Consider the following 22,327-nt stretch of genomic DNA (forward strand, 5'->3'; position numbering starts at 1 on the left):
TTTCAGGGGACATCTAGGTCAACTGGCATAACAAAGTTTATTAAGAAAACGTTTCGCATCCCACTTTGGTGAGTAGTGTCTGGGGTCTTAAAAACTAGCAAGTTTTTAAGATGCAAGATGCATCAATTGGTCCCAACACACCTGGAGCAAAGAAGAATGAAGAAGACCAAAGACATAAGGAAAATATGAGCCCAAGAGACAGAAAGGGCCACATAAACTAGAGACTCCATCAGCCTGAGACCAGAAGAACTAGATGGTGCCTGGCTACCACCAATGGACTGCCCTGACAGGGAACACAACAGAAGAGTCCCTGATGGAGCGGGAGAAAAGTGGGATGCAGAACTCAAATTCTAGTAAAAAGACCAGCCTTGATGGTCTGACTGAGACTGGAGGGACCCCAGATGATACCACCCCTGGACTCTCTGTTAGCCCAGAACTAAAACCATCCCCGAAGCCAACTCTTCAGACAAAGGTCAGACTGGACTATAAGACATAAAGCGATGCTGGTGAAGAGTAGGCTTTTTGGCTCAAATAGGTACATGAGACTAAACGGGCAGCTCCTGTCTGGAGGCGAGATGAGAAGGCAGAAGGGGACAGAAGCTGCGTGAATGGACATGGGAATACAGGGTGGAGAGAAGAAGTGTGCTGTCACATTGTAGGGAGAGCAACTAGGGTCACATAACAATGTGTGTATAAGCTTTTGTATGAGAAACTGACTTGAATTGTAAGCTTTCACTTAAAGCACAATAAAAAAAAGAAAAAAAAACAAGAATGTTGAAGCACTACAAAAAATTTAACTCATGTTGTGGAACAGTTCATATAAAAACTGTTAAATGGGAACCTAATTTGCTGTGTAAACTTTCACCTAAAACACAATAAAATACTTAAAAAAGAGAGAGACAAAAAGATACCGTATGCCTCCCAAAAAAACCCACAAAAAAATCAAACCTGAATTAGATCAAACCTCCACACCCAATAACCAATTTACAGGAAATGTAGAGAAGAACATGTCCAAGGCAACACGGATGCAATTGGCCAAATGTCTTCTATGATTTGCCAATGTCACGAGGAAGGAAGAACGGTTTCTAACCATGAGAAATGAGGTATGCCAAACTGATTAAATGACGTTATATCATCCCAATCTTAGTCTAACAATTAAAAGAACTTTTTATCTAATAACAATAATTAGAAGTATTTCCTCCATGGAAACACTCCTGTAGACTGTAACAAAATCAGTCAGAGTCTTCCTGAAACCTGCTCTAAGTTTCCATAAGTTCTGCTCCCAAGCAAACAGCTTATTGAAAAGTTGCCCACCAAAAACAAGAAGGGACCAGCGTAGAGGATGATCACTAACTTAAATATGAGTCAGGGGGCAACATTTCCAGATTACGGATGGTTTTTAGTTTGGGAAGAAGGATAAGCACAGTGAAGGAGAACAGAGGAGAGGCTCAACCTTTAATATTTCAGTTTAAGTCTGTGGGAGAAAACACAAATTGTAGAGCACGAATTACACGGTGGTTTTTTTTGTTTTTTTGCCTTTACTTCACATGAATTTATCAATAAACATCATTATGCAGCTTTGGGGGGCTTCCTGAGTGGTGCAAACTTAACCGTTTGCACCTGACTACCAGTCAAAAAGTTGGTGGTTTGAACCCGCCAAGAAGTGCCTTGGAAGACAGGCCTGGCAACCTTCTTGTGAAAGCTCACAGCCTTGAAAACCCCATGGAGCAGTTCCACTCTGCACATGGGGTCGCCATGAGTTGGAATCCACTCAGTGGCAACTAACGACAACGTGCAAGTTTTATTAAACCCATAAGATATTCTCCTAGGTGTAAAAAAAAAAAAAAAAAAAAGAACTTCCCTGCCAATTAAAACACCATTGCAATTCCCAAAAAAAAAAAAAACACAACATTAAAATTTATTCAGCTCTAACACATTCATTTCAAATCATTAGATTATGATTCTTCTTTTGAAACTGAAGGAGCAGTTTACATAAAGTAACACAAAAGCAACAGCTACCGAGAAAGATAATTTAAAATAATCTGCTTTCTCCTGAAAAGGGAGTATTGAGTGAAATGATATGATAGTTGGGATTTGCTTTAAAATACTCCATCAGAAAAAAAAAAATGGGAGCTAGATGGAACAAGACTGGAAAAACGTTGACAACTGTTCAAGCTACACGGTGGGTAAGAAAAATACACAGGATTAATTAGGTTATTCTCTCTACTTCAGTGTACATTTGAAATGTTCTTTTAAAAAAGAGCTGTCAACTTTCTCCAAAGTTCTGCTCCCATCAGATGTCTAACTAAACGATGGCAGCAGCTTGATACAAGGTCCTACAAACAGTAAAACAGGGATCAAAACAAACTTCACGAAGAATGTAAAATACTGGCACTGCACAAAGATGCTAGTCTTTCCACGGGTGTGATTCATTGGCGGCACAAATGGTTACGTGCTCAGCTGCTGATGGGAAGGCTGGTGATTTGAACCTACCCAGCCGTTCTGTGGGAAGAAGACCCGGCCATCTGCTTCTGTAAAGGCCACAGCATAGAAAACCCCGTGGGCCAGGTCTACTGTCACGTGGGGTTGCTAAGAGTAGGAATGGACTTGATGGCACACAACAGCAGCCTCTCTCTGAGCAGTAGCCAGCCGAGGCATCACAGGGCTGGGTTATGGCTCAAGCTACTCTCTGGGGGGACACACACCCCCAGGATTTGTCTACCTGGAGTCATCCAAAAGCCTGAGATACTGTCCACAATGGAGAACTGTAACCTGGACGCTTTTCATGAATACGTTAGGCTGGATAGATACGCCACTACCCGCCCACTGCTGATGAGTTGATTCTGAGTCATAGCAGCCCGACAGGACAGAGCAGAACCGCCCCACAAGGTGTGCACGACTGTAATCTTTACGGAAGCAGACTGCTACATCTTTCTCCCACAGGGTGGCTGGTGGATTTGAATTGCCGGCCTTTTGGTTTGTAGCCAGGCACTTAAGCACTGCACCATCAGGGCTCCTGCATAGGTACAAAGCTGGAGATTCCTGTACCTCAGGGCAATTCCCAAGGTTGACTGAAAAAATGCTTTGAGCACTACTCAGACCACTCATCAATATTTAATGTAACAGCTCTCTCCTTTAGAATAATTCTCCCACCTCAACAGAATACTTCCAGAGTTCTTTTAAAACATGAAGCAGAGTTTTCAAAGACCAACTGCAGTAGCACTTCCTCTCTAGTACAGCATCAACAATAATCTAGGTTCCTCCACTGAAATGTAACTCAGTTTACCTATTCCTCAGTTCACAAATATTTGTTTCCAGTTTGGAGCCATTATGAATAAGGCTGCTATGAACGTGCTTGTATAAGTCTTCTGACAGACACAGGCATTTATTTCTGTAGGACATATACCAGAAGTAGGATTGCTGGGTCGTAAAGTATATATATGTACATATATATGACATTTTTTTTTTTTTTTTTTTATATGACATTTAGCTTCTGCAGGTTCTGCCAGTTTTCCCAAGTGGTCGCAGCCTTCACACTCCCAGCGCGGTGCTCTACAACCTCAGCAGCGCTTAGTACTGTCAGTCCTTTTCATTTTAGTCATTCTGGTGGATGCTGGTTAGTCTGAAGACTCCATAATAACCAGGAAAAAGTAATCTTCCTAAATTATCAAAAAGGCAGTATTGGTGGTTACCTCTAGTGGGGAGGGGTGTTAGGATGGGAGTGGGGCACAGCGGGTCTCTGAGTGCTAGTTATCGTCTAGTCTTGCTCTGGGAGGGGGGTGATTACATGAGTATTTTTTAATTATTATTCTTTAACTATATCTGAATTACATGACATTTTGCCATTTTTTTTAAAAAGGAGATACGTGTCTGAGAAAAGGTTGCTATTGAGTTACTCTCCCACCACTTCATTTCTCCCACGCTTCGTTGGTGCAGGGCAGCCCCAGAGAGAGAGTGTGCCCCAGGTGGGTGTCCACCTTCCCCACGTCCTGAAGTGTCTGAAATTGAGTGTTTGAAAACATTGTAGAGAGAGTGCAGAGAAAATTCAAATTCCCCTTAAAGTCACTTGGATGAAAGCAACCTCCACAGTGTAGAACATAGCTTTTGCATTATTATTCATTCAGTCATTCAACGAATATTTACATTCTGCCTTCTGTAACGCTTGCTTTAGTTTCAAGAGAGCTCTTCAATCCTTAGTCCCAATCCTTAAGTAATAAACCAGCTGTCATCGAGTTGATTCTGACTCACAGCGACCCTATATGTGTCAGAGTAGAGCTGTGCTCCACAGGGTTTACAATGGCTGATTCTTCGGAAGTAGGTCACTAGGCCTTTCTTCCAGGTGCCCCTGGGTGGACTCCAACCTCCAACCTTTCAGTTAGCAGCCAAGTGCAGTAACTGTCTGCACCACCCAGGGACTCCAATAACTGATAACTGCCATTTATTAAATACCTACTACACTACCAGTACTATGCTACAGACATAACCTAATTCTCATAAAAAGCCAACAACCAAAGCCCTTGCCATCGAGCCAATTCTGATGCACAGCAACGCTACAGGACAGAGTAGAGCCGCCTCAAAAGGTCTCCAAGGCTGTCATCTTTATGGAAGCAGACTGTCACATCTTTCTCTCAGAGCATCTGGTAGACCCAAACTGCCAACCTTTTGGTTAGCAGCCCTGCACTTAACCACTGCACCACCAGGGCTCCTCTAATCCTCAAACATCCTTGAAGGTTAGGTATTATTAACCACATTTTACTCATGAGGAAACTAAGGCTCAGAGAAGTAAAAGAACTCGCCAAGGGCACACAGCTAATGGGTGGCAAGGAAAGCGGTGAAGCCTTTGTCTCCCGGCCAGGTCTCAATTCTCTTCCTAGTCTCTCTCTATACTTAACACCTAGCTCACCATACTGCCTTCCAAATATGAAAATGTTGCCAGTCCTACTTACATAGAAAAGTCCAACAATGTATCTTCTTTCTTTTAATGGAAGATCCAGAGAAGATAACCAAGTAAACCCATACTCCATCTTTAGAACTAGTCACAGTTTGAAACAAAATAACAGTAACTGCAGGAAAAAGGAAAGGCCAGCATTCTTTGAAGGCAAAGTAAACCCTCACCCCACACCAGTGCCACTACTACCTAGCTCCTGTCTGCCATTCCTTACTGCCCCCACCCTGTTCAATAACTAGATGAAACAGCAGAGAGAAGGAAATGGAAAACTAGCCCTGGTGGCACAGTAGTTAAGAGCTCGGCAGCTAACCAAAAGGTCGGCAGTTCAAATGCACCACCGGCTCCTTGGAAACCCTGCGTGGCAGTTCTACTCTGTTTTATAGGGTCGCTATTTTTATGAGTCAAAATAAACTCAATGGCAATGGGTTTGATTTTGGGGGAATCTGTACCCTACCACCCCATTAGGAAATCTCTCGAGTGACTATCAGTCACTAGTACAGAAGGACAAAGAAGAGGAAGACTGTAGAGTGTCCATTCACACATACGTACACACATTAAGAAGAGAAAATAAAACGAGGCTTAGTGAAGAGGATAAAGTCATCTCAACTCTCACTATCCCCTCTAACTCATCCCCTCTTATCTACATGCTAGTTCCTTGGGAAAAAAAAACAAAAGCCAAACCAGTTGCCATTGAGTTGACTCCAATTCATGCCAATCTCACATGTGTCAGAGTGAAACTGTGCTCCATGGGGTTTTCAACAGCTGATTTTTCAGAAGCAGATCACCAGGGCTTTCTTCCAAGGTGGGCCTGGGAGGACTCGAACCACCAACCTTTCGGTTAACAGCCAAGCATTTAACCATTTCACCTCCCAGGGACCTGTGTGCCATCAAGTCAATTCCAACTCATGGCATCCTATAAGACAGAGTAGAACTGCCCATAGGTTTCTCAAGCTGTAATCTTTATGGAAACAGAGTGCCAGGTCTTTTCTCCCACGGAGCAGCCAGTGGGTTTGAACCACAGATCTTTGCGGTAGCAGCTGAGCACTTAACCATTGTGTCACCAGGGCTCCTCCCACAGGCTTACTGCCCCTAAATCTCTGATTTCACTCATCATGTGTCACTGTCACCCCATCCAAGCCATAGAAACCATCAATGATCTAGGGTTGGGGCAGTTCCCACTACTGCTGTTTCACAGGTGTGAGAAGGCAAGGACCAAGCAGGAAGTCAGCTACCAGTTCAAAATCAGACCTCTGTGCGTATTTTCCCCCAAAGCTGTTGTTATAAAAGGTAGTTGGGTTCTAAGGTATCATGATACTGCTCTCACATATGTGATGGGTTACAAGCTTTTGGAGGATGATCTGAGACACCAAGCAGCATCTATAACATGGTTTTTCAAGCCCCAAACAACTGATTAACAGGAAAAAGTTTTAGAAACAAAACTGTTGTATGTTGGGCACTAAGTTATACTCACTAGCCCAAATTTGGGGGATTGACATTTATCCTTTTTGGAAAGGATGAGAAATCCTAAATGACCAGCATGTAGTCTGCTACATGATTGTACTAACAATCTTAATACAAAATGCACATTTTAAGAAACATTCAGCTTATTAAACTGTAGTGAACCAGGAAGGGTCCGCTCAGTAACTTCCAGGATGAGTGTGGTGTACAGAGGTCATGTTCACCTTTCCTTCTGGGAAATCACGTATCCATCCAGGACTCTGAGGTTTAAGCACCAGCTGACGATGTACGGCCGATAGTCAAACCCTGGAATGGAAGGCGTTGCCATCACACAAGGATTGTTCATGATCGACAACTGCTCCAATTCAGTTAAGGATGCCAAAAAAGAGATCTGGAACAAAGGGTATCTTTGTTGAACGAAATGGACTCTTCAGTGTCAAGCACGGGGCTTTTGCTGAATACACATCTCTGGCAGCATTTGACAATCTAACAACTTCCCTCTTGTTCTGCAAAGTTATGAGCAATACTCTTCTATTACCCACTGACTTTCAAAATTCCAACAATATGGCCAATCTGTTCTTGCTGCACAAAGCCCCTTAGAAAGTATCAGCACTATTTCCTAGCACAGAAAACCCTATTTTAAAAACATACTAGCAGCCAGGAAACAGTAGACAGGGTGTCCTATTAACCCTTTAATGCAGATGTCCTTCTCCCACAGATCTTCTCCCAGTGGAATGATAACTGCAGCATTACAAATAAAATTCAGCCTCAATACCCCACTGGCATTAAGAAAAAGTGGAAAGATCATCTAGCGTCAAGCATTCCTTCTTGGTAACGGCTTCTTTCAAGATGTTCGGTCTAAAAACGAACTCAAAACCTTCTCCTGCCTCCCTGCTAGACTTGCCAGCTTCCTTGACCCCACAGAATACCCTCAAATTTTACCTCGTTTAGGTCTCGGATTTCATTTTCTGCCAAGGAAAGTATAGCAAGGTTTCTGGGTAGATAAGCAGGTGCCATTCTAAGAGAGGTGATGATGTTTCCATGTAAAAGCAGGGTCTTGAAAGTAAAAACAGGATCAATTACAAATTGAAAGATTACAAATAAATTGGTCTATTTTAAGAGCACCGAAATGGTGTAGACGAGAACAAAGGGGTCCGTTGTGTTATTCTTCTCACTGCACATACAAATGAAAGGTAGCTAATATTACAAGGCTCCCAGGTGGTCTTCTGGTCCAACTCCCTCTTTTCATGGCAGCATCCTAAGCCCAAGAAAGTTTATAGACTTTCCTAAGAAATATGTTTGGTGTAGCAATTAGCATGTTGTAAGACTTAAGTTATTAGGCACTAAGCAATTTCCAACACACTTGTTCACTTTCTTATAAAAAATCAAAACAGAGGGTGAAAAAGGAAAGAAAAGACTCATTACAACAACCATGCATTGAGCAAATTTTTTAAGAGAGAGAGAAAGACAGCCCACAACCTATAATTCGCAACTGTATCCTCTTGGTAACTAAAACTTCAGAGGAAGGTAGAATGTGCTATGGGCAGATGAAGCTGACTGAAATTAAGTCAGCAACATTCAAGAATAAATCCATGACTCTGAATCCCCAGAATTCTGAAAAGATAATCATGCTTTCCCTGAAAAAAAAAAAAAGGGTCACTCATCCTTAGTTCACTTGAATTCTCTTGGCATCTCTCAGTACAGCATCTGCTACAGCAAGTCGTTTAGAAATATTGTTGCTAAAAATGATTTCTACTAAAGTTGCGGAGTGAATTGTGATAAAATACTGCTTTCAAGGCTTAATGAGTCCTTCTGATGCTAATAATATCCAATGAAGCAAAAATATGGAAAAAGCCCTACAAATGTTTCTTGAAGCTGGGATTCTAATTACTACTTATTTGATTGTACAGTCTATTCCCCTCCATGAAAGTACTATACGGTACATGTTTATTTTTTAATTAAAGTAAAAGTAATATTCATAATATAATACACCAAAAATAATTCTGAGTGTTAAAAAACAGACTCAAATTCAGGGATGACGACTCTCAACCTCACCAACACATGTTATAAGCTATATAACACGAACTGCTGGCACTGGCTGTTGGGCATGAAGGGGATTCCATCACGTTCAGAGGACAAGACCAGAGAGAGCACAATGACCGCTTTTACACAAAGTCAGTCAGTTATAGGAACTAACAACAAGAAGTTTCATACTTAATTTCTGCTAAGCCAACAGAGTTTTTATCATAATAAACACAATCTGTTCTTCATATATGGCAGGCTGGTTTCAAGCCAATCAGGTCACTTTTTCTTGACATCTTGGTGTAAAATTTTGAAAACAACATGGCCAGCAAACACACTTACCTTCAGGGATACCAATTTAGATAGATCACCTATCTGGGGTATGTTGTTGTCTGATAAATCGAGGTGCTGCAGAGCTGTACAGGTATTGATTTGTTCCATGGCCTATAGCAAGAAAAGCATTACATTATACTGTGTACACAAAGTCAAAGTATAAAATTCTTCTCTATTCCTTGTAGCTGGAAGAATCTCCTGCCTCTTCCCTTCATTACCGGAAGCAGAGAAGCAGGGATTAAAAAACAAAAAAGAGGCAGTACCGACAGAATTTGGTTAATTGTCACGTGGCAGGTTTCCACCTTCATTACTGCTCTAGGAGCAGAAGGCCAACAAGGAGTTCATATCACCCCAGATATTTACAGCTTGAAGAAATTTTAGTGATGACACATGACAGTTTGCATAGTACAGAGTTTACAAGTTACAAGTGGAGCCAGACTGCCTGGATTTAAATCATGGCTCAACAACTTCCTGGCTGTGCGACCTTGCACAAGTTACTTAACATCTCTGGGCATAGTAAGTACATGTACTTCATATCGTGAGACTCAATGAGTTAATATACTTAAGATGTTAATCATATCTAGCACAATAATTGCTTAATAAAAGTCAGCTATTAACATCATTTAATACAGTTCCTTCACCTAGCATATCAAAAAATAAGACACAGAAGTATTTATTAACTTACCCAAAATTATACAGCTACCAAGTGCATGGAAGTAGGACCAGAATCCAGATCTCCTGACTTTTAAAACAATATATTTTTCATTACACCATTAAACATTCACTTAAGGTTAATTCAGGATGATACAGTCACCCTTCTAAGACTTTAGTTTACCATTTGATCTGCTTCTCTACGTATAGATTCTTTGTTCATACATAAAAGAATATTATGCTGCATTACATGTTTCAAAATTAGTTTTTTAGTTCATGTTAATGGAGATCAAGCCTGAGGAGTGGGACCACTCCCACTTTCTGCTCTAGTTATTTCTACCCTGGCTGAATTTCTTTTTTTATGGTGAATAGTTTTATAATTAAAAAAGTCACCTTGAGATTATTTCCTGCCAAATTTAGCCACTCCAAATGTACGAGTTCCTTTAGTCCTTCCACGTAGCCAATGCTATTATGAGGCAAATTTAATACCCGGAGTTGGGTCAGTTTGGCCACGCCCATCATTCTCACCAGCCGATTATTAGCCACTGACAACTGTGGAAAGGAAACATCTCATTATTCTTAGGAACAAAATATATATCTTACTGTCACCATTGAGTTAAAAAGTTTATTTAAATGGCCAAGCATACCCAAATATATATACAAACCACATCTGTACTTTTCACATATCCAAACCAAACCAAACCCATTGCCATCGAGTCAATTCTGACTCATAGCGACCCTACAGGACAGAGTAGAACTGCCCCATAGAGTTTCCAAGTAGCACCTGGTGGATTCGAACTGCCGGCCTTTTGGTTAGCAATGTAGCACTTAATCACTATGCCACCAGGATTTCCAATATGCTACCTAAATATTCCACAATGTAAATATTAGGGGTTTTATTGTTGTTGTTCCTAAGCAACGGGAAATACAGAAAAAGCTGAGCAATCAGACCTTTCCCAACTGCTAAAGAAAAAACATTTTTAACACAGCAGCAACTTAAGCGCCACAGGAACCAGGTGCTCACCCTGTCTTACTCAAGACTTCGAACAGTGTCAGACACATAAGAAAAAACCTGTTACCATAGGGTTAATTCTGACTCATGAAGACTCTAACAGAGGCCCAGTAAACATTTGCTGAATGAATGAACTCTTTACCTCCACGGTGAGGTAAAAGGTTATCTTAGCAACACAACATTTTGCCAACATAAAATGTTTTCTTTTTTTAACAATTCTTCTTTTTCAAGTCCACCCTAGATGTAGTACATACGTTTTCATCATTATGAGAAACTGGTAAGTAAAAATTCAAGACATTTACTGCTTCCCAGGCCTGCAGAGTTATCTTCTATTTGGTGATTTTATTGTTTTGTTTTGTTTAATAATAAACTGGTCCTGTGTAACTATTTCCCCAGAGAATAACACTTACCTGTATTAATCGTCTGCATTTCTCAAGATTTTCCAGTTTAATAATCTGGTTTTTATCCAGAATCAAAGTATGGATATCAGCTTCACAGGGCAACTTTAGACCTAATTTCTGTAGTCCTTGCCCTGACCAATTGACTACTGAACCTTGAAAAAGAGAAGGGACATTGTTGGAAAACACAAATAAAGCAAATACAACAGCTGAACACAAGGATGAAATTATACTTGCGAAAAACCTATAGAGTCAGAAAACACTGTTGTTGCTGCTCCGTGGGTCAAGTTGATTCTGATTCATATGAGTAGGATGTCAAGATTCTAAAAGTAAGCCCATCTTGAGTTCAAAATGACCAGACTGAAATTATTCACTTTTCCTTAGAAATAAAACAGTACAACTAGATTTGTGATTTTCTGTTCAAGTTTCTATAACACTTTGGAATTCTGCACATTTATATATGAACTATTACATCTATATGTTATAACTAAATAATAGCTTTTTAAAAAATGAAGTGAAGTTTTTATAAAGATCAACCTGCTTATAACCTAACTTCCAGCATATTACCCAGAACTCAAACTATTTTGAAAACTATAGTTCGGTTCTCTCAGGAAAAAGGCAGCCAAGACAAAGGCTATTAACCAAAAGAAGCCTTTTACTAAGCAAAAGCCTCACCAGCCTTCTTTTTACTCCATAAATGCCTTTGCGCATACTGAGCCAAAATTGCTTTCCTTTCACATTTGGAAGACTATATGGATTATGATCCAAACCAGAACCATTTTCACAGTGAAAGGTGATGCTAAAAATCATATTGTCATATATTGAAATACTGATTCTTAAATTGGTTTTATTTGTGGGCCTATTCCAAAACTATTTTCAAAAATAAAAGTATTTCTTAAAATATAAAAACAACACACCTTGTACATTAAAGCAAAAAAAACTTAACTATATTATTTACACATTAAAAATAAAATTAGCAGAATATATTATCTAAATATTCTACAATATAAATATTAGTTTTGTTGTTCAAGTACTTTAATCATTCAAGTACTTTTTTTTAATTCAAGTACTTTAATCAGTTTTCTTAGCCATATTTCTTTCTACAAATGTGTCCCTAGTGTTTTTTCAGAGGAATATACTTTTTCAATATGGCTTTGTTATTATTGTTATCATAAACTTGTCTGTAAACTTCAAAGTTGCATTTAATCTGAAATTTTTGACAACTTCAAAAAAAAAGTATAGTTAATTCATCTCTAAAATGAGGACAATACACCGATTTCACTAGGCTTATGTATTAAAAGAGAAGCCATGTGACAAACACTTAGTCCTGTTTCTGGCCCACAAACCATACAGCATTCAATAAAGTAATATAACAGAACGTTCAAATCCTGGCTCCATCGGGTTACTCCACTGTGATATCTTGGGCAAGTTACTTCTTTTGGGCTCACTTGTCTACTCGGTAAAATGGGGATGATAATACCTGCCTGATCATGTAGTTCTACACAAAATGAGATAATGTAACAAAAGCACTTGGAACATCCTCTGGCTCATAAAAATTGCTCTATAAATGTTAACTGCTATTACTGTCAGTAAATTGCCTGGGTGGGCAGAGAAGGTGGAGTTTAACAGAAGTAGATAACAGTGGGGGGCGGGGCCAGAGAAACTTGTAATTTCAAATTTATACCCAGATTAGGACTGCGAGAAATAATTACGCTAAGATTGCTCCCTGGAGGGTTTCAACGTTTTTCCGCGTCTAAAATGGCGCTTAGCATTTGGGGGGTCATGGGCTCCTCTGGGAATCTGATGCAAGCTATGTACTGTCCCAGAAAATGCCCACTCTTTGTTTGCACACCATTCCGAGGGGTTTGCCAGACCTCTTAGAACCATCGGGTCACCTCCCCCCCGCCCCGAACAATTTACAGGTCCCAAATAACGAGCCCCTGGTCTAAGCCCTGGAGATGGGTCCCGACTCCCTGCCCTGACCCCGATCCAAACGGCTGCTGAGGAGCCTCGGAGCGGTAACCAAAACAAAGGAGCTCGGCTCACGCCTTGCGCCCCAAAGAGGTACCTCCCGGCCACAGAGGCACCCACCCCCCGAGCCCTGCTGAGCGGCGACCAAATCCGTTCCCAGGACCCCGTATGCGTAAGGAGGGGTGGGAAACTGGGGGCTCTGGATCACCCCCTCCCCCCCATGTTATCACGGCCACCGTTCCCTTCTAAGGAGGGGTTCAACGTCAGTGTAGGAAAAGGTGTTCCGTGCAGTTTCCTGAACGTTCTAGAAACCGAAGGGAAAGAGGGACATGGCAGCGAAAAAGGAGATCCTGCCAATTTCATTCCCGGCCCCGAAACACAAAGCAAACGTCCAGGAAAAGATACCGCAGCCCCAAACCCACCAACCCCCCGCCCCGGCAGCACGGGAGCCGACGTGCGCGCGCGCGCGAAGGCCCCTGGGGTCAGTAGTCCCTCGCTTGGCCCTCGCCGGGAGGCCAGAGGGCTGGACAGTGCCTGGTGACTACAACTCCCAGAAGGCAGCGCGCCTCCGCGACGCCCACAGCCGCGCATCAAAAGACCTGGTCCAGAACTGTACAGCTAAACCCGGGCTTCCCCTCTCCACCAGACAACTATTTAATTTGGCTCGGTAAAGTTTGGGACCCAGAGGTAGGGACCGCCTTACCTTCTCCCGAAGGCAAAGCCGCATCGACGCGCGCCACCGCCATACTTCCCGCTTGCTAATAATACCAGGCAACCGTCCTGCGGCCACTCCTGTGGAGCTTGTAGGCAGGAGGAGGGAGCCGGAAACTACAACTCCCAGGATGCACAGCACCCAGAAGACCTAATTGGCTGTTTAAACTTAACGGAGTGAACCCAGGGATTAGAAACTGACCTGTAATGAGCTCCGGAACACTGGTCCACTCCCTCATTTGACAGATGAGCAAACTGCATTATTGGATAATCATTTCATGCCCCTTTTCTAGGTGTTAGCGAAATTTGATACTTTTACCATCGGGATGATTATAAAGAAGCTACTTAATGTAGTCTGAACTTGAGAGCTCGCAGAAGTCTTGTGGGGACAGTCCCCACTATAGGAACGACTTCAGCTGTCTTATGATAGTCAAATAGATACATTTTATAAGAATTTAGCTAAGTAAAAGGATTTAAAGCATATCGAGATAGAAACTTTTTTACAGTATTTTTGAGCGGTTGTTTTCGAGTATTTAACAGAACTTCTGACCTGGAGGTACATTTAATAAGTATGAACCCAGAATTTTTCCAGGAAGTATTCGAAAGAAATTTGAAATGTATATAGTCTCCAAACTGAAGAATTACACTGCCTATGGGGGTCGCAATGAGTCAAAATCGACTCGGGGGCAACCGGTAGTTGGAGGGGGGTTGGCTCACACTTTTATTAGAATTGTTCCTTGCTAAATGGTTTTAAATGGTATGCTTGAACTAGGAACTCAATAAGGTTGTGGCGAAGGACAACTATAATCTTCAGGGAAGATTTGATGGAGGAAGTGAAATCGATCTAGGATTTAAACGTTGAGTAGATGGTTTTTGGGTAGAATCTGAAGTCAAGAAGTAGACAGTTGAAAAAACATGCACATAGGCTGCAGGTGGCCATGAAGCTGTGCTCATAGGAAGTGAGAAACTAACCTGACAGCACCATAGACTATATTAAGGGAGCTTCCACTTTCTACTACTAACTCACTCACTCCCTCTTTTAATCTTTACTCTGATCTCATCTTTTCCTGAAACTGTAATCTCCAAAGTCTCTGATAATTTCTCTTTGGGAAAATCCAGTAACTCATCCTTTTAGATTTCCAGGCACTTGATTCTATAAGCATTCCCTCCTTCCTTGGTTCTCCTCCTATCTGACTGCACCTGCCTTCACTGTTTTTGCTTTTACTGTTTCGTACTGTTTTAGTCTGAAGACAAATGTCCTAGTTCTGAAGAGGAAATTGAGTAGGATTTTTTTTTCCCCTGTAACCTAGAGACCCTTTACCTAGAGAGCACAGACTTACTATATATGAATACAGCAAGCCTCAGTGCTGCCTCCTTTTAACTCTTGTTCCCTGGAATGAGCAGTAAGGATTGAGGAGAGTCTCTAGCCCAAAGAGAGAGGGTTTACAATTCACTCCACTTTAGAGGCTAACGACTTGGGAGAGGAGTTCCTGCAAGTCTGGAGGGTACTTGAAGAGCACAGGATCCCACAAGTTTACAGCAATAACTGAAGCAGAGTTTTGATCGGTTCATCTGCTCTGGTGTTCTGAGCAAAGAGCCAAAGGACTCCTTTTCTGGGGCTAACCAATTATAATCATTAATCTTGAAGAGAGTGAACAGGTGTTCCCAGGGGCAGATTACCCAGTAAGCAAGGTAAGCATGGGCTTATTTGTGCTTACAAATAATTTTTTTTTTAAATTGGTCACTACAAATTACCAAATAAGCACAAATAAGCCCATGCTTACCTTGCTTACTGGGTGAACTGTCCTTGTGAGGGACTGTAAATTTGAAAAGAGGCCTTGATTCTCTAAGAAGGTGCTGTGAGTTTGAGAGAAGGACAGATTCCAGCCATAACTAGAAACAAAAACTGTTTACAGATGATATAGTAAGCAAGGTAAGAACAGAGCTTACCTTGCCTATTGGATAATCCACCCCGGGTGTTCCTGAGCAAGGCCCCATGTGCCCAAGTGACCCAGCCACCCTTTAAAGTGACAGCACAGAAACTCTTTTGTACTTCAGATACAGCTTTTACATCAAAAATCAAATTACTACACTTAAACTAAATTGCATTGTCTTCTATATATGTTAACACTTACAAGCCCCAACCAATTTAGGAGATTCTAATAACCAACACCACTATGAACCCCTTGGCAAGGTAGCATTTCTTTGACAGGCCCAGGCCCACAAGGAAGACTTTCCTTTTTGCCAGCACAGCATACCTGATCCCTGCTACAGCTGATCGCCTGACTCGTCTCCCCCATCTCTAATTCATCCTGCCCACTGTTACTGGCATGATCAAGGTAAAACAATACCTTTCATCATGTTACTCTTTTCCTCAAACATATCCCACTTGAAATTCAACTTCCAAAAACCACCATAATCTGGCCTCACCCTATTTCCCACTGCTAGTTTTCATTAGGTGTTTTTGAGTGAGGGATTGACATAATGAAACTTGTGTTTAAGAAGGGTTAAACTGATCGTGTAGCAGGATGGACAAGAAGGTACAGACAATCGTGGCAGGAAGGAGACTGTTGTAATGGTGGGTGGTAACCTTCAACAAAGCAGCTTCAGTGGAGTGTTGGGACATAAGTTAGGTAAGATGAATATAAGAGAGGAGGAAGGCAGGGTACTGAAACCACAGGTTTGGACAGTGCAGTTTACCTTGTCGAAATAAAGGTGGTTTTCTAATCAGGATGAGAACTTGCATGTGAAAGAAGTATAATAAGAACTTCGGAGTTTTTAAGTTTTAAAACTAGGATATTATTAATATGAAGAATTTTATCATTGTAAAGCTTTTGAAAATGTGCCAGTTTTTCTTACAGTAAAAAAAAATCCTTATTTATGCAAAAGTTTAGGTGGATAAAATTGAACATTTTCTTCTCTGGTTAGTATTTATTGGTAGCCTTTTATGGTTCGGCTTCCTTATCTATGATCTCCTGAACGGAAGGAGTTATTGCCACTATGAAATGTCTATCTATGGGTTATCTACCTGTCGCCGTCAAGTTGATTCCAACTCATAGTGACCTATAGGACGGAGTAGAACTGCCCCATAGGGTTTCCAAGGCTGTAATCTTTACAGAAGCGAACTGCCACATCTTTCTTCCGTGGAGCAGCTGGTGGGCTCCAACCGTAGACCTTTTGGTTAGCAGCCAGGCATTTTAACCACTGTGCCACCAGAGCTCCGCAGGTTATCTAGAAGCCCCAAATGAGTATTCAATTTCCTAATATTATTATCATAATTATGATTTATCTTTTTTTATGTGCTAGGCTTTGTAATACCTATGTTGCATATATTACCTCTAATTTTCACAAAATCACTGCAAGAAGATCCCAAGAAGTTAGGGTTGCCAGCTGTTTAATATGAGTATCCTTAAAGCCACTCACCTATGGTATTTCTGTTACAGCACTAGGAAACTAAGACACAGTGTTTTGCAGATCTCAATGCAAGGGAAGAAAAGTTTCCATATTTCAAAATCCATTTAACTGTGCAATTGAGGAGCTTTTACCTAACATTCAATTGGAAGTGATTAATCCGATATGCTAACAAAGCAATCAAGAGAATAGTCGAATTCTGTAATTGCTTTCCAAGAGATTAATGTGTTCGATTAAAAGTATATCCCTTGAATTGACATCAGAATTGGGCGGTACTGTGTGAAGATGAAGGGTATAGGACCTCCTCACAGCTCAGGATCAGCAGATGAACATTTGCAACCCATTTTGATGATAAAAAATAATAATAATAATAGGGAATAATAATTTTGAACCCCAATTAAGCAAAATGTTACTCACCACTCCAAAAAAAGAATTTTCTTCTCGTTGGCATACCAGGATTACAAAAATATATTTATGTTATATTGCAAATATGTTTACATATAATACATCATAATATCGATGTCTAATTTCATCAATGACAATTTTGTGGAAATTATTTTCTCTTATTAAATAAGTACCTATGTGATATTCTTGATTTCGCCACTTAGCCTGCAAAGCCTAAAGTATTTCCTATCTGGCCCTTTACAGAAAACATTTTCTGAGCCCTGTTCCGTTGTTAGCTGCTGTCAGTCTGCTCAGACTCACGGCGACCTTGTGTATAACAGAAGGAAACGTTGCCTGGTCCTGCACCATCCTCATGATCATTGGTGTGTTTAAATCCATTGTTGCAGCTATCATGTCAGTCCATGTCATTGAGGGCTTCCCTTGTTTTCAGTGGTTCTCTACTTTACCATGATGTCCTTGTTTAGTGCTTGGTCCTTCCTGATGACGTATCCAGAGTAAGTGAGTCAAAGTCTCACCATTCTTGCTTGTAAGGAGCATTCTGGTTGTATTTCTTCTAAGACTGATTTGTTCGTTTTTTTGGCAGTCTGAGGTATATTCAGTACTCCTCACCGATACCACAGTTCAAACCCATCAATTCTTCTGTCTTCTTTTTTCATTATCCAATTTTCAATGCGTATGAGGCTTTTGAAAAGACCATGGCTTTAGTTATCAAAGTGACAACTTTACTTTTTAAAACTTTAAAGAGGTGCTTTGCAGCAGCTTTACCCAAATCAGTATGTTACTGTGTTTGATTTCTTGACTGTTGCTTCTGTGGACGTTTACTGTTGATCTAAGTAGAATCAGATCTTTAACAGCTTTGGTTTCTTCTATAGGAAGTAAAATCTGAGTAGGAGTTAGCCAGTGGGAGGAAGGAAAGCTTTCTAGCCAAGAGGACAGCTTGGGCACATGAGCAAGAACCAATAGGGTATGTCAAAAAACTTAAAATAACAGTTACGTGCTTTGTTCCCTTCACCTTTGTGAGCCAATCAGTAATACCAGTTTCTTCCAGAAGATGGCTCCCTTTATTTTACTATGAAAAATTTCTGTCAGAAAAGTTGACCAACTTGGTGAACACCTGTATACCCCACCACTTAGATTCTGTTATTGACATTCTACTGTACTTGTTTTATCACGTATCTAGTCATCTGTCTACTTCTCTATCCATCTTCCATTCCATCTTGTTTTTGATGCATTTATACCAAACCAAAAAAAAAAAAAACAAAACTCATTGCTGTGGAATCAATTCCGACTGGTACTGACCCTACAGGACAGAGTAGAACTGCCCATACAGTTTCCAAGGAGCGGCTGGTGGACTCAAACGGCTGACCTTTTGGTTAGCAGCGAGCTTTTAACCACTGTACCACCAGGGCTCGTGTTGATACACCTCCCTATAAATGTTTCAACATGCATTTCATTACTGTTCAGTATGTGTTTAGTTTCTTTACTTTTGAAGCAAAATTTACACAAAATGAAATACTCGAATCTTAAGTGAACATTCCCTGAATTTTGACAAACTGAGTAACCTAAACCCCATCAAGATATATAACATTGCCCCTACCCTGGAAAGTTCCCTCATGCCCCTTCCCAATCAATCCTTACTCCCCTAGGAAAAAAAAAAAAAGGCAACCACTATTTTAATATTTTTTTCCATCGTAGTTTTCCATGGTTGGAACTGGATATGTATGGAATCATACAGTATGTACTATTTTATGTAAGGTTTCTTTCACTCAGCATAAACTTTTTGGGATTCATCCCATGATGATGTGTGAATCAATAGTTCATTTAATTTTATTGCTCAATAGTATTGCACTGTATAAATAATCATAGATCGTTTTTTCACCTTTTGGTAGGCACCTCAACTGTTTCCTGTGTTTGTTATGAATAAAATTTCTATAAATATTCATGCATAAAATCTTTTTTTTTCTTTTAAAAATTCTGTTAATTACAAAATAATACAGGTGGTACTTGCTCTTTCTATTTTTGAAGACTAAATTGTGAGGCTTAAGTATTTCAACCCCAAGACACATTATAATTGTTTAAAATGTTTTATTATGGAAAAGTAATTTTAAAAAGTGTATAAGAATATTTTTAAAAGTATATAAGAATATAGACAATTTTGATGAATTCTGATACCCAACACCCGGCTTCAACCATTATCGATTCCTGTCCTATCTTTTTTTTACCCATATCTTTACTCACTACCCTCCCACTTCAATTATTTTAAGGAAAATCCCAGTCATCATGTTATTTCATCTGTAAATAGTACAATCTCTGAAAGATGAGAACTTTCTTTTTTTAGACAGCATAGTCACAGAACCATTATCACACCTAAAAAATTAATAATTCTTTCAGGTAAGGAAACATCTAGTTATATTCAAATTAACCCTATTGTCTTTTCAGCTTTTTTGTTCAAATCAGGGCTCAGATTAAATCCATACATTACAATTGGTTGATGTGGCTCTTTAATCTCTGTAGGACAGGTTTCATGGTGTGTTACCACTGTAGTCACACAGGGTCCTATGCTCAAAAGGGCCCCATGTTTGGGGTTTTATATTCTGTAACCACTGTCTTAAAAGTTTTAACAATTTTCTCTTTGAATTTGTGTTTTGTAAGAGAACTACAATTGGACCATAGAGCATGTGCCAGAGACTTGGAGCCTCAGCTCACATGCCACGTGCCTCCTGCTACCTTCCTGCCTTCCCAGAATGGGCCTGGAGTCCTCGTTCCCGCTCCCCTCAGGAGTGCTGTGTCCTCACTCCCCACACCTCCAAGCTGGCAGTACAACCTCTCATCCACAAGTGCCCAACACGAGACCAAGGTATATAGCACGTCCCAGGGAGTTGCCAGTCCATGTGGTTGGGGCAGGAGGCCTCTGGAAGGGGAGATGGCTGATTCAACTTCCCCACCATCAGCTGGAGGACAGCAAGTTGGTCCAGTAGCTGGCTGGAGAAGGACCCCAGCAGCTGGTGGGTGGTGAGTGTGACAGCAAACCTATCTTTCTGAGGGAGCATGACTGTTAAGTAGCAAAAAACACCAATGAAAGGTTGAGAGAGAGACTGCAGAAGAAAGAAAACTACATTATAGTACCTTTAACTGCACGTTTTTTCTGCTCTTTGAACAAGGTACCGCACACTCATTTTCCATTCCACCCGCTGCCATTGAGTCGATTCGACTCATAGCGACCCTATAGGACAGAGTAGAACTGCCCACAGAGTTTCTTTCCAAGGAATGCCTGGCAGATTTGAACTGCCGACCTCTTGGTTAGCAGCTCTAGCACTTAACCACTACACCACCAGGGTTTCCTCATTTTCCATTCGGCCCTGCAAATTATGTAGCTGGTCCTGTCTATAGGTTTCTCTCTCCCTCTCTCTATCCATCTCTTTCCTTTCAATTTATAATTGCTGAAGAAATTAAGTCACCTTGTAGAGTTCCCCACAGTCTAGATTTTGCCAATTGCATTCCTGTGGAGTAATTTCCCAAGTTCCTCCGTCTGCTGTATTTCCTGTAATTAGTAGTTACATATGACTTGATTAGGTTTAGAATTATTTGTTTTTGAGAATGCTTCATAGCACAAAAACCAATTCAAAATGGATCAAGAACCTAAATGTGAAAACTAAAACCATAAAATTCTTAGAAGAAAATGAAGGGGCAAGGTTGAGGGACCTAGTGTTTAATGATTAAAAAAAAAAAAAAACCTGTTGCTGTCTAGTGGATTCTGACTCATAGTGACCCTATAGGACTGAGTAGAACTGCCCCATAGAGTTCCCGAGGAGTGCCTGGTGGATTTGAACTGCTGACGTTTTGGTTAGCAGCTATAGCACTTAACCACTATGCCACCAGGGTTTCTGGTGTTTAATGATAAATCATCAAATATGACAAGAGTCTGAGCAGCAAAAAACAAAATAGATAAGGGAAACTGATAAAAGTTAAATTAGCTTTGTATATCAAAGAACTTAATCAACAAAGTGAAAACACAACCTACAGATTGGTAGAAAATTTTCTGGAACCTTATATGGATAAAGGCCTAATATCCAAAATATATATAAAACTTCCACAACTTAAAAAGATAAATAACCAAATTAAAAAAAAAAAAAACAGGCGAAGGACTTGAGTGGGTCACAAGAGAGTTCAACAAGCACATGAAAAGATGTTCTACATTATCAGCCATTGTTGTTGTTGTTAGGTGCCATCTAGTCAGTTCCGACTCATAGCAATCATATGTACCACAGAACAAAACACTGCCCAGTCCTGCACCATCCTTAAAATCGTTGTGCTTGAGCCCATTGTTGCAGCCACTGTGTCAAACTATCTCCTTGAGGGTTTTCCTCTTTTCCGCTGACCCTGTACTCTACCAAGCAAAATGATCTTCTCCAGGGATTGATCCCTCCTGACAACCTGTCCAAAGTATGTAAGATGCAGTCTCACCATCCTTGCTCCTAAGGAGCCTTCTGGTTGTGCTTTGTCCAAGACAGATTTGTTCATTCTTTTGGCAGCCCATGGTATATTCAATATTCTTCGCCAACACCACAATTCAAAGGCATCAATTATTTGGTCTTCCTTATTCATTGTCCAGCTTTCATATGCATATGATGCGAATGAAAATATCATGGCTTGGGTCAGGCGCACCTTAGTCTTCAAGGTGACATCTTTGCTCTTCAACACTTTAAAGAGTTCTTCTGTAGCAGATTTGCCCAATGCAATGCGTCCCTTGATTTCTTGACTGCTGCTTCCATGGCTGTTGATTGTGGATCCAAGTAAAATGAGATCCTTGATAATTTCAAACTTTTCTCCATTTATCATGATGTGGCTTATTGGTCCAGTTGTGAGGATTTTTGTTTTATGTTGAGGTGTACTCCACACTGAAGGCTGTGGTCTTTGAACCTCATCAGTAAGTACTTCAAGTCCTCTTCACTTTCAGCAAGCAAGGTTGTGTCATCTGCATAACGCAGGTTGTTAATGAGTCTTTCT

General features: G+C 40.7%; 1 protein-coding gene across 2 annotated transcripts in view; it reads right to left on the bottom strand.

Moving 5' to 3' along the window:
* Window positions 1-13,635, bottom strand: part of CEP97 (centrosomal protein 97) — a 34,907-nt gene extending 21,272 nt beyond the window's left edge. Inside the window, exons 1-6 of one of the 2 annotated variants that reach the window (XM_064273035.1) lie at window positions 13,497-13,635; window positions 10,835-10,977; window positions 9,806-9,964; window positions 8,771-8,872; window positions 7,349-7,462; window positions 6,631-6,797 (exon numbers count right to left, since the gene is read on the bottom strand). In XM_064273035.1, the coding sequence (XP_064129105.1) occupies window positions 6,631-6,797; window positions 7,349-7,462; window positions 8,771-8,872; window positions 9,806-9,964; window positions 10,835-10,977; window positions 13,497-13,539 (728 nt within the window). In that variant the 5' untranslated portion in view covers window positions 13,540-13,635. The remainder of the gene's footprint in view (window positions 1-6,630; window positions 6,798-7,348; window positions 7,463-8,770; window positions 8,873-9,805; window positions 9,965-10,834; window positions 10,978-13,496) is intronic. The other variant, XM_003418967.4, reaches the window with a different exon arrangement.
* Window positions 13,636-22,327: the final 8,692 nt, after the last annotated feature.

The sequence above is a fragment of the Loxodonta africana genome, chromosome 20 (genome assembly GCF_030014295.1).
Source record: "Loxodonta africana isolate mLoxAfr1 chromosome 20, mLoxAfr1.hap2, whole genome shotgun sequence".
Taxonomy (NCBI): Eukaryota; Metazoa; Chordata; class Mammalia; order Proboscidea; family Elephantidae; genus Loxodonta; species Loxodonta africana.